General features: G+C 52.4%; 1 protein-coding gene across 8 annotated transcripts in view; it reads right to left on the bottom strand.

Moving 5' to 3' along the window:
• EBF2 (EBF transcription factor 2) overlaps window positions 1-10,941 on the bottom strand; it is a 191,220-nt gene extending 180,279 nt beyond the window's left edge. For all 8 annotated transcript variants that reach the window (XM_042983190.1, XM_042983193.1, XM_042983189.1 and 5 more), the window contains exons 1-5: window positions 10,811-10,941; window positions 8,218-8,374; window positions 7,114-7,177; window positions 6,756-6,811; window positions 6,182-6,255 (exon numbers count right to left, since the gene is read on the bottom strand). In XM_042983190.1, the coding sequence (XP_042839124.1) occupies window positions 6,182-6,255; window positions 6,756-6,811; window positions 7,114-7,177; window positions 8,218-8,374; window positions 10,811-10,941 (482 nt within the window). The remainder of the gene's footprint in view (window positions 1-6,181; window positions 6,256-6,755; window positions 6,812-7,113; window positions 7,178-8,217; window positions 8,375-10,810) is intronic.
• Between the last annotated feature and the right edge of the window lie 1,209 nt (window positions 10,942-12,150).

The following is a 12,150-nucleotide window of genomic DNA, read 5'->3' as shown; positions in this document are numbered from 1 at the left end:
TGGCTTATGACTGGGTAATTCTCAGCAAATCACAACTTTCTCAGGAACCATATTTGTATTCTGAGCCACGGGCATTGGACTTTTAAATCTATAAGGTCACATCTTATAGACCCATGTTGAATGATTTTATGATGGTGTATTTTAGATCTTTTTGTCTCAATAAATATTTGAAGACAGAAGGGGAAGGAGCACGGACAAAATAGACCCCCAAGTAGCTGCCTGGACTTATCAACCTTATTTGTGTAATCTTTCCAGAGAACTCTGTGTACTTTATAAACATTTATTTATTTATTTATTCATCTCTATCATTTTCTAAAGGTGACGGGAGAAGACCAGAACCATGGTATACATTGTGAAATAGGGGAGAAAATGAGGCAGGGAGCTATGAAATGATATCTCCAATAATTTTCGCCAAGTCCAGAACAGAAATGGGACTTGATGCGTTAAGCGCCATCTTGAAAACTCCACCTCCCAGGGCCTCCTCCTAGCAGAGTACCTGGTAGGGCCTCAAAAACCACCTGTGGAATTAGCTGGGAGGGAGAGAGAAAGATGAGGCCCGACGGCAATTACGACAGATAAGCGGGACCCCGTCAAACCTGAGCAGAGAACAAAATGCTCCCTTCCAAAGGTGTCCGCGTGAAAGACCTAGACAGATGTGAGAAGGGCAAAGGAAGCTGGGTGGTGGGGAAGCACTGAAAAAATCACCTCCCCACATGGCTGCCACTGCAGACTTCTGAATACCTCTTGGCTCATCCAAGCACATGGTCTACCATCAATGGTAGTTGCTTATGGATGTAGGCTTGCAGGGCATAGAAAAAAAAAATATTACCACCCACACTGGTGCGAGAATATGCCTCATAAACATTAGCAAAGTATATGTAAGCACTGCCTTCCCCCGATCTGTTGAAGAGTGAAGCAACACCATAGGAAGATTGCCCAAGTGAGAATCAGGGCTCTGGCGTCCAACTCAATGCTGTCACTAAGCAGCTGCGTGAGTTTCGTCAAATCTGTTTAACCCGCCTGGGCTTTGCCATCCTCATATATAAAATTAAAATATTGGACTAGATTGAGGCGCCTGGGTGGCTCGGTCAGTTAAGCATCCGACTTCAGCTCAGGTCATGCTCTTGTGGTCCGTGAGTTCAAGCCCCATGTGGGGCTGTGTGCTGACGGCTCAGAGCCTGGAGCCTGCTTCTGATTCTCTCTCTCTCTCTCTCTCTCTGCCCCTCTCCACCCATGCTCTGTCTCTCTCTGTCTCTCAAAAATGAATAAATGGTAAAAAAAAAAAAATTTTTTTTTTTTTTAATATTGGACTGATTATCTCCAGAGTCCCTTCTAGGTTTACAAAGCCTGTGAGGCAGCGAGATCCCCAAGCACCCTTTGGAGGTGACGACAGAGTAAGAGGGAAGCCATGTGGCAGCGATACCGAAGCCTTATACCGGCCCAGACACAGATTTGCTTTCTGTCTCTTCTCCGTCCATTTGCCCTCGCTGGTCCGCCACAGAAGTACAAACAAACAAATAAAGAAGAATTTTTAAAACTTTTAAAGTTCCTCTTCCCTCCTTGCAGGGATGTGTGCATGGATTACACGGCGAACCAACTCCAGCATTCTCAAAAAGCAAAATATACTTGAGAGATGCTAAACAAGTTCCACCAAATGATCGCTAGGAGCTTTTAAGAAACTTAATCAAATTAGCAGGAAGTAAAAGAGAAATGGTCTCCACTTCCCTAAATACCAGAGTTTGCCACTGGGGGCTTTCTGAAATAATATTTTGCCTTTGAAATTATATTAGGTCTTAACTTTTAAGATTTCAATCCATCGCAAGATTAACACCAATAAAAATGCCGGCCAGCTGCTTTCCTAGGTCCCAAAGCCCTTGTCTCTCCTCCCAACTCCCTATCACCACCCATTTCCGTCTCCCTCCTCTTCTGTTTCCATTGCTCATGTCAGCAGAATACCTTTGCAGTTCAGGCAAACCTTTTCCTCCTCAGCAACACAATTTCAAAAGCCCATACATGCTTGTTACCTAAAGACCTTCTAGCTAGACTCCCCTTTGACATCACCAGCATGTCAACATGACCCAAATTATGTGTACGATGCTGGGTACAATTTAATTACAAGAGCACACACTGTTGGGATGTGCCACTGTGTCTAGTTTGAGAAGGAATGATTCTGAAGAGGCCGAGTAAGTTTGCAAGAGTGCTCGGCCGAATTCAGCTGCTTTCCGTGGGGATTTTCTCTGAAGGAAAAGAAAAACAGGTAAAAATGCAAGCCTGGGGCCAGTGTGACACAATGTGGGGAATCTCATCAGGGAAGGAGCCGATGCACGAAGAAAAATGCAGAGGAACTTTAGGACCCAATCTTCCATTTTCCAACAGTAACGTCTTTAAGCATAATCTCTAATGTTCATAGGGCAAAAAAAGATGGAGAAGACACTCACTTGGCAGCTGGACTGAAATAGTAAAGGTATAAAAATAATAGGAGTTGGGGCGCATGGGTGGCTCAGTCAATTGGGTGACCGACTTCAGCTCAGGTCATGATCTCATGGTTCGTGGGTTCGAGCCCCGCGTCGGGCTCTGTGCTGGCAGCTTGGAGCCTGGAGCCTGTTTCAGATTCTGTGTCTCCCTCGCTCTCTGCCCCTCCCCCACTCATACTTGCGCATGCTCTCTCTCTCTCAAAAATAAATAAACATGAAAAAAAAATTTTTTTTTGAAATTAATTAATTAATTGATAATAGGAGTGTACTGTGTTTGCTCCCTTTGAACCCTTCTTAAAATTTCTCTGGGTTAGACAGAACTAACTCTTTTTCTTTCTTTCTTTCTTTTTTTTTTTTAAAGAAAATGTCTCATCAAGATGTCCTCACTATTTTTTTTTTTTCAAATCTGGTTTCTTAAATGACATTCCGTCCTCATGCCAATAATATCAACATAAGCAAAGGGAAGTGGGAAGTAGGAGACATTCGTGAACCCACAGTCGGTCTCGAAACAACTGCTCTGAGACCAGATATGTGGATGGTGGATGTGGAGGACTGGGACCCTGAATTACTCAGATAACAAACTCCATTCTCCCCTCCCTTTGCTGTATAGACAAAGCCTGTGCAACCAACTTCAGGTTCAGCTACTTTAGTTAAAAGGCTTTATAGGGTTATTTTCTAATAAGCAATTCTCTAGGTCTGAAGTTCCTGGTGTTTCTAAAAACCGAACAAGACTGTGAAACAGGAAAGGAAGGGGAAAAATAAACAAAGAAGAGGAAACTGAACTTGGCATCACGTTGACTGTGTCCCTAACTACCATGGAGAGGCTCAGAAGTGCTTTTTCCCTAATGAATGAAAATGAAGGTTGGTCCTCCCCTCCTCACTTTGGCTGGGTTTGGTTTATTTTATTCTGATTCTGATTCAGAGAACCTTTTACCTGAAATCCTCTCAATTTGCCTACAGGACTCTGCCCTTCCGCATCTCCTCACAGAGTCTTTAGAGAGGGAAAGAGACAAAAAAAAAAAAAAAACCATGGGGACGAGGCTGGGGGAATATGGAAAACTGCATCCCAATCCTGAATCTTACCTGCATTTTTCAGAAAGGAAGAAAGAAGGGGGATGAGGGATGGCTGGAGAAGAAAAAAAAAAAAAAAGCCCCAGCCACGGACACAGGGTGTCCAGTCAGTCAAACTCCTGCTGGAGACAAGCGAATGTGCCCTTTCCCCTCCAAAATCGTTTTTAAAATTCAACCCTCAACTTTCAAAAATCTGTCTCTAATTTCAAACTCAAATAAGCGCACAGCATGGTGGCTTTTGTTTTGTTTTCTTCTCCCCAACTCCTCCCTGCGATTGCATAACAAAAGTGTCTAAATTCACACCATCTGGCCGATAAAGACACTGGCCCCACTGCCCGGCTGGCCCATCTGATTAGGGCCCTGTCTAGCCTGCGCCTTGTGGCGAAAAGTCACAGCTGTGGGGTTTGCTCGCGCTCAATACAACTCTGTTATTAGCCAGCTGTAGGCCTTGAGACGACTTCTGTTCAAATTATAATATCTTTTAACCCTCTGAGCATTGAGGGCACAGGGGTGGCTGGCAGCGACATAACAACTAGATTTCTCCTTGCTAATAATTGGCAAAATGAACTAAAGCAGGGAAGAGGGGAGCAGAGACAATTGGGGAAGAGAGAAAAAGTTATTCCTAAAGAGATTTATTTTGTTCCCCTCCAAAAGCTAAACATCAATTTATGAGCTCTTTTTTTTTTTTTTTTCCTAAGGATTACAGAAACCATTCAGGGAAATTCCCAGGTATGCCCAAGAACACCATGCAGATGGAACTAAGCATGAGCAGTAATCTCTGAGAACATCCCTCTATCACTGACTGCTAGCACTTGCCTTGAAAATGTGGGAGAAAGAACTTTTTTCCCTTCCTGGAGAATCAACCAGCTCTGACTGACAAATTGAGATCTTCCCCTCTGGATACATCCAACATTTGCCATCATCCCAGTGATCTCCCAAAACACACACGCGTGCACACACACATGCACACTCCATGCACAGTGCCCATCCAATGGATCATTTATTTACCCATAATTAATATGTGTTTTAAATTCTAGTTTGGGGAAGAAAATAGCAGAGCGTCTTCCCTGGTCTCAAATGCGGAGAAGTTACAGTACATTAAATTTTTATATTGTGTTACTAATGCAGACTAAACTAGAGGCTTTAAAAATTGATGCTGCTACTTAGACAGCATAAAATGAGGAGGATTTGATTGGGCTTAAAAATAAAAATGTCAGCCTTAACTACAGCTGGATGGGGCGTGCGAGTGTTATTTAAAGTGATAGGTGTAATTCGTCAGACAATGGGCCAGTTTGGGGGTTTGTTTTCTTTTCTTTTAAGAAGATAATCTCTCCAAACAAAGACATTTAAAAGTATAAAGAGGGATAAAAAAAAAAAAACTCCCTTCAATTAGCCAACTAAATCAAAGTGTTCTGACTATTTAATCTAGGTATTACACGCAAGTTCATCTTGGAATTGTATTTTCTTTCTGAACGAATCTATCAGGGGCCCTGGGATCATGGAGTGGCTATCCGCTTACTCCATCACCCATCACCTCGCCCGGCTACTCAGGCAGGGAAGCTCTATTCCCCTCGGCTGAGGCCCCTGGCAGAATTGAACTTTGCATTTGGCAAAGTTTGTTTTTCCTAATACTTGGTCAAAACCAAAACAAACATGGCTGATTGTTATGGTTTCTTTCTGACTGGGTTGGGAGGGAGCCGGGGCTGCTAGGAGCTGCCCATAAAACAGTCCAAGCTAAATCAGATGGCCTGCAATTACCCAAAACTAGCAAGTCTGGAGCTGGTAGACATTCACCGTAGCAGGAGCAGTCAGAGTAAGGAAGAACTGAGGCTTTCTCCCCAGTCAGGGATTTTGGAGAAAGAAAAACACGTATGGAATCAACGCTTACATTTTTACAATAAAATAACCACCTCTTTCAAGAGTTTCCTTTTTATACCCTCTCTCGCGTGCTCTGAGTTCCCCACTACCCAAACGGTTGTTTGAAAGGATGAAGAATTAAGAACGGACTGCTCTTCCTACCCAGTAGTTTCTCCTGACCTCAGAAACTCCCCTGACACGTGAAATCTTCGGAGAAGCCACATCCCCGGAGGAAGGAAACCCTTCCGCATCACAGACAGGTGCCTCAGCGGTTGGGGATGGGGGTCTCCACCCTCGGGTGGTCCCTCTCCGGGACTGCAAGGTTTTCCAGTGCTTTGACTCGGTATGCCACAAGTGGCCCCTCCTGGAAATCTACCCAGAGCGGGCCCGACAGGCGGGAACCTAGCGGTGCGGACCTCGGGTGGAGACCGGTTCAGGCAAAGTTCACGACCCCAAATTCGGCCGGGGGGCTGCCCGCCCCCTCCCCGCGCTGCCACCGACCGCTGGGCTACAGAGACTTTCCACGTAACGGAGGAGACTCCCGAGATGCCAGGGCGGTGAAATCCTGAGTGGTTGTGGGTTTCCTTTTAGCGTCCTAACGGATATGCTCTAAGAATCTGACCTTTAAGGGGAAGTTCTAGCGGATCGGCCCCGGGGTAAGGCCTCCCTCCCTCCCAGCCATCATTGCTGAAAGGCAATGCCGGGGGCTCACGGGAGCGCGGCCAGCGAGGCTCACCTGCCCCGCTTTCCAGCAAAGCCCGCAGGAAAAAGCGACTTACCTGCACATCACTTCGTGCGTCAGGAGAACTCGGCACATTTCCGGATTCTTATTTTGTCCCTCGTAAGCTATGGGCTGCAGAGGAGTCGGGGGGCAGGGAGGGAAGATAGGAGGGCAAAGGAGAGACAAAGGAAAGGAGACTTCAGAGCAAGCACAGAATTGTGGGGTGGGTTTTTGTCCCCTCTCTGCCCACTACTTCATTAGGAGTTAGCACAGAACCTGAGTTGTGGCCCGGTTAATTCAGGCGACAATAATAATAGAGTAGCGAAGTTGGCCCTAGTGAAAACATATTTTCTGCAAAGGGGGGGGGGCGCGATCTCTCAACAATTCTCTCTTCGCTCTTTTGCTCCCCTGCCCCCACCCGCCCCCCACCCCCCGGCCAGAAAGAAACAGGACAAGGGGGAGAGAGAAGAAAAAAAAAATTGTTCTCCAGGTTGGACAGGTTCTTGCTATTCGACGTGGAGAGGCAAGTGAAGTCTGACCCTGGAAACCGCGGGGGGTGAGCAGAGGTCAGGGACAGACGAGGGGGGACGGGGGCGCGGGAAGAAGAGGAGCCGAGTGGACCTCCGACTTACCTGCTTGGTGACCGAGTCGATGAGCCTGACGTACAGGTCCTGCTCGGTGCGGACGCCTGCGGGGGGAGGGGGCGGGCACGAAGTCAGGGCCGAGGAGCCCCTCCCCCGCACCCCAAACCCGTCCCCGCCGTGGGGGCAGAGGCCCAGGCAGCCACTCCAGGCTCCGGGCTGCTGGCTAGCCGGCGGGCTGAGCCGTCCAGGGGGCAAAGGCCCCCCGCCCGTCCCCTGCCCCTGACCGAGCCTCCCGCAGCCCTGCCCACCCCAGGCCTGGAGGCCGCCAGCCAGCGACGGCGGCAAGGTCAGCTGCCCTCCTCGCCGGTTACACGTGCGGGCGCGGCCGCCGGCGCTGGGCGCTCACCATTGCTGTAGAGGAGCTGTAACTTGTAGTGGGTGCCGTTGTTGGTCTTCTCGTTGCCTTGTTCCTGAAAAGACAGGCAGCGTTCGAGCCCCTTTGCCTTCCAGCACCCCCCACCCAAAGGACAGACTGGAGAGCGCGCCCCACACCGCCTCCCGCCGCCTTTCTCGCACTCGCCCTGCAGCTTTGAACAACCCCCTGCCCAGCCCCAGGTCAAAGGGCAGGAGCGTCTTCGGCCTGCCAACCCTTGAAACTTACTATAGCTCGGACCACTTGATGCTCTCCAACGCCTCTGTCCCTCCCCCTCAAAAATGTCCCCAGAAGTTTGCCTCCGGAGCCGCCACCATCGGACTCTGCGGCCAAAGCTGCCTCAAACAGGCAGCCCCTCCGGATCTCTCGGTCCTTAAGAAGCTCCAAGGCTTCTCTCGGCCGAAAGATACAGGTCTGTCATTTGGAACGGCAGCATCCCGGCTCCATCCCGCCAAGACTGGAGCTTCTGGGGCCACAAGCTCAGGGACCCAGGGCCAGGTTCGAGAGGGCCCTCCGGAAGCCCCTTCCCTAAAGCTCGCATTGTAGAGCTGAGGAGACTGAGGCCCAGAGAGGGCAAGAGACTTTCCTTTTCTCACACGTCCGTTTCATCTGGGATCAAATCCTGACCAAGCCTGGGTCGGGAGCAGGCACTGCGCTCAAGAGGGAGAGTGGGAGAGAAGGTTCATTGGGGAAAGCGGGCCAAGACTGAGCTCTGGGTTTGCACCTAGCAGCTCCCCACTCTGCCGGCGCTGGCAGGTGCAAAATAATAAATAATCCGGAGAAGGGCATGCTCTAGTCTGAAGGGCGTTTACTCCGCGGCCAGTCCAGGACCAGGCTCTACGATTGACCCCGAGGCTGGGTGCACAGAGCCGCCAGCGCCCCCCGCAGCGTGTGGTGCGGGAGCGAGTCTGGAGGAGGCGCCGGGAAATCGACTGATTTAGAGGCTTGGGCCAGAAGCCTCGATTTATCATCCCTGATGATGTGAGTGGAAAAGTGTCGCGAGTGACAGATGGAATCTTTAGTGCTCTGCAAGGTGGTAGTTATTAGGCCGTGAGAAGAGGGGGGACCTCCGCTTACTTTGTCGTTCTCCACAAAATCTACGAAGGCTGTGCGCTCGATCTCCACCGGCTGCCCCTGCCTGTCATAAAGCGCCAGAACGAAGTGAAAGAAGTTGGATTTCCTCAAGTTGGAGGGAGGCTGCTTCTCAAAGTGGGCCCGGGACAGGGCGACTCCGCTGCGCAGGAAGAGACACCGAGGGGGCCACCGGGCAGAGGGAAGAAGAGAAAGACACAATGTTACCAACGTCCCACACAAGCACCGCGGAGGAGGGTCAAGGGTTCCGGTCCCAGGTCCAGAGCTCTGGGCCCTTCAGATCTTTTTTCAGTTCGGTTTAAGAAGAACGGACTCCTTAGAGTAGTCGCCGCGGCCACAGGGGTCGGTTGTCGGAGCCGACGCCCTGTCCACTGCCACGCCCGCTGTTCCAGCCTCCGGGCGTCCCAGCGCCTGGCAGCTCACGGTCCGGCCTTTAGTGGAGCCCAAAGGATCTCGGGTGCGGGCCTAGGCTCAAAGCGGTCCCCCAAGGAGGCGGCCCAAGTTCTATCCCGCAGGGCCGCCCCTATCTTCACCCTCAGGTGGTGCCGCCGGCTGGATCAGGATTTGGAACTAGGACCCCGGGTTAGAGCAATAAATGCCTCCTTACTTTTGAAGAAGTGACTCTGTCCTGTCCTAGAGCTACTGCCCGCTACGCCCTCCTTGCTCTCTCCAAAAGTTCGTGGCTGGGAACGCCTTGGGGGCGGGCGAGAAACCCAGAGCCCAAGCCTTGGCCCTACAGGGAGAGGCCTCACCTCCGGCTTCCCTCGCTCTTCCGAAAAGTTGCGCCCCGGACAGTGGCAGAGCGGAATCCCTGGGACCTGGGATGGAGGGCCACTGCCGACAACGTGATACTGGGGACCCCGCCCCCAGAACTGCTGCGCTTGAAGCAGCCAAAATGTTATTAAGAGGCAGAGAGCGTCCTCGCCTGGGGCCAGAGGGATCCCCGCTTAAGCTGCATCTCCCTGCGGCGCCAGCCAAACCCGCTGACCGCGAAACCCATGTTGGAGGACCCGGGAGGCGCCCTCGAGCGTTTTGAGTGTGCGCGCACACCTCCCTGCAGACCCGTCGCGGCCGGGGACAAACTAGCCGCCAGATCACATTTAACAGAAGTCTCAGGGCCCAGGCGAGCGCGCAGATGGCCAGTGCTGCCCCGCGGCGCCGGTATCGCTGGGCCTTCTACCCTGGGGCGCGAGCACTTTCACTCTTTTGAATGGTGTAAAATTTTGGCTAGAACCCGCCACTCGGGGTGCCTATTCCAAGTTTCACAATTATTTGATCTGGGGAAAGGAGGAAAGTAGGGAAGGTGTCTTTAAGGTGCTTGGCTAAGGAAATGCGCCTCGGAGCCTTCTCTGAGAAGCTGCCTAATTTCTCCCGGTTGAGCCCAGAGAGTACCCAGACGGCTGCGGAAAGCCGTCGCCGCCTTATGCTGTCTGCCTTGGGGATACTGGCGTGCCTGGGGCTCGGGCAGAAGGGAGGCAACCGCCGCCAGCCGCGGTCTCCTCTCCTCCAAGGGTGGAGGCTGGTTCGCTCTACCCGGGACACCTGGAGACACGGCTGGCCTGGGAAAGGAGTTATTTCTCTGCGTGACGTTAGGACTTAGAGGGAGATGGCTAGGAGAACGGATAGGAAGGCTGGAGTCGTGGGAAGAAGTTCGAGAGCACTTTGGGGTTGGGGGAAGGAGGCTGTCTCTCCAAGACAAGGACGCGCAGACCACAAATCCCAGCTCAGTAGTGCTGATGAGGGAAGGGGACCAGGATGTCTTCGTGGAGTGTCATCCTAGACAAGGCGTTTACTATCTCAGCAGGCGGACGCTTAGAAATAAAGTCAACTTCAGCAACTAGCAAAACTAAAAGCTGGTGATCCCTGCGTTTGCGGCCCATCTCCTCGCGTTTCTTCTGCGGCTCTTTCCACTGCTACTCCTTCGTCTTTTCTTTTTAATCTCTTCTCTCCCCTCACCCCCGCCTCCGTGCGTCTAGTCCACTGTTTTTATCTCTGCGCCTGGACCTCCAGCCTGCACCCCCTCCTCCCGGAGCTCCCAGCCGCTTTGCCTTCCCAGCAGCGGCTCCGGCCTCTCCCACTCCTCGCGTCGCCGCCGCCGCCGCCATCTGGCCGCGGGGCTTCCGGCCTCCAGGAATCACCCGGCAAGTTGCGGGAGGAGAGGCGCTTGCACGCGGAGTGGCGGAGCCCGGGAGTCGCCGGGAAGCCGGCTCTCCTCCGGCGGCCGCGGCTGCCAGCTCGCGTCCTCACGCTCCGCTCCGGGCCGGCATCGCAGGACTAGGGGCTGAGCTGCAAGGCGTTGGATGCCACTTTGCTATTTTTCCTCCCAAAGAGTGGTGTGTGGGGGAAGGAATGGGGGAGAAACACAAACGACCCAGGCAGTTCGGAAACTTGAGTGTTGGCTAGGGGGTAAGTGTCCCCCTGACTGCAGCGACCTGCCTGCCCTGGGTCGAGCCCCAGCGCGTGGGGCGAGGGCGACAGATGGGGGAAGAGGGAGGGGACACACAGAGAGACGGTGAGAGAGAGAAAGCGAAGGAGGGAAAGACTTAAGAACGTAATAACTGTGAGGCCATATCGTTACCTCTGCGCCGCGACATTGGCGTCCACCACGCCGACATTCCGGACCCAGGACCTGACGGAATCCATCTCGGCACCCAGCGATTTGTCTTTCAGAGCTGGTCCTCTTCCTAAAGTATCTTGAATCCCAAACATTTAAAAAGTCTCGTCTACTGTCGCTTTAAAAATACGAGTTACAACACTGTCCCTACTGTTCCCAACGCTGTCACCAAACGGTGTCCTCCAAAAGCAATCCAAGAAAAGGGATCAAGAGCCGAAGTTTGAGTCTCTCTGGAGGGGAGGGGTGGGGGGAGATAACCCGTCCTTTGCTTCGCGCGTGAGGTGCGGACTGATGTAGTTAAAGTTTGGGTTTTATCCTCCGCAAGTTCAGATCTGCCGCCTGAGGCCCTCCGTCCTAGGTCTCTCGCATCCTTCCAGCGGCAGCGCTGCCTCCAGAAAGTGATCACAATTTAGAAGCATCACCTGTTCTGGGAGAAACGGGAGATTGATGGCTGCCTAATCTCTCCCCTTCCTCCTGGTCCCCCCCCCTCCCTGCTCCTCCCCACCGCTCGAATTTAGAAAAAAAAAAAAAATCCCCAACAGGATCAGTTGTAAAAGGAAGGGGAAGACCCGGAGCCGAGAGGAGGCGGTGGCTGCGAGCACCGCGGAGCCGGGCTGCAGCCGCGCGCGGGCCCCATGAATGGGTTACTACGGCCGCGGTCGCGGGAGGCGGAGCCGCGGCCCGATAAGGAGCCTCATTTGCATGGACGCTCGGGATTGGCCGGCGCTGGGCAGGCCGGGCCGACGTCCTCCGGCGGCGCGCGCCACGCTCGGCGTTGCCGGGAGTCCGGGAGGTGAAAGGGGACAGAAAGCTGTGGACGCTGCGTCCTTGTCCAAACTCCGTGTGCGTGCGTCGGCTGGGGGCCCCAAATCCTGCAGTGAAGGCTAGTGATCCGACCCTGCAGGTTGGGATGCGCCCGCTCAGTCCGGCCGCGGGAGCGCGAAGCCTTCGTGGATCCCGCCTCTAGGTGCAGATTTTTGCAGCCTGCCGGAGGCATATTCATTCTCGGGGCTTGAATCTGCGTGCGTATTTGTGAAGAAGCGGAGAGTGTGACCACATGCACTTATGTTTTGTGCAAACGTTCCCCAAAGCAACCCAGTTCCCTGAATGGCTCTCCCAAGTCTCCTGTTTCATGGTGACACTCAGATTTTGTGTGCGGTTTACAAGTTGTTGAGAGAGGAGGATATATGAATGAAAGAGGCACGGTGGGGGAAGAGCAAGGCTCCAGTGCTAGTCAAATAAATACAGTGTCCGGGGAAACGGTCAAGGAGCTAAGGAAAATACCCCCGGGCAGACACTAGCGG

This window comes from Panthera tigris, chromosome B1 (genome assembly GCF_018350195.1).
Source record: "Panthera tigris isolate Pti1 chromosome B1, P.tigris_Pti1_mat1.1, whole genome shotgun sequence".
NCBI classification, from domain to species: Eukaryota; Metazoa; Chordata; class Mammalia; order Carnivora; family Felidae; genus Panthera; species Panthera tigris.
Note: the sequence above shows the minus strand (reverse complement) of the source record. Positions and strands in the feature narration are given on the sequence as shown.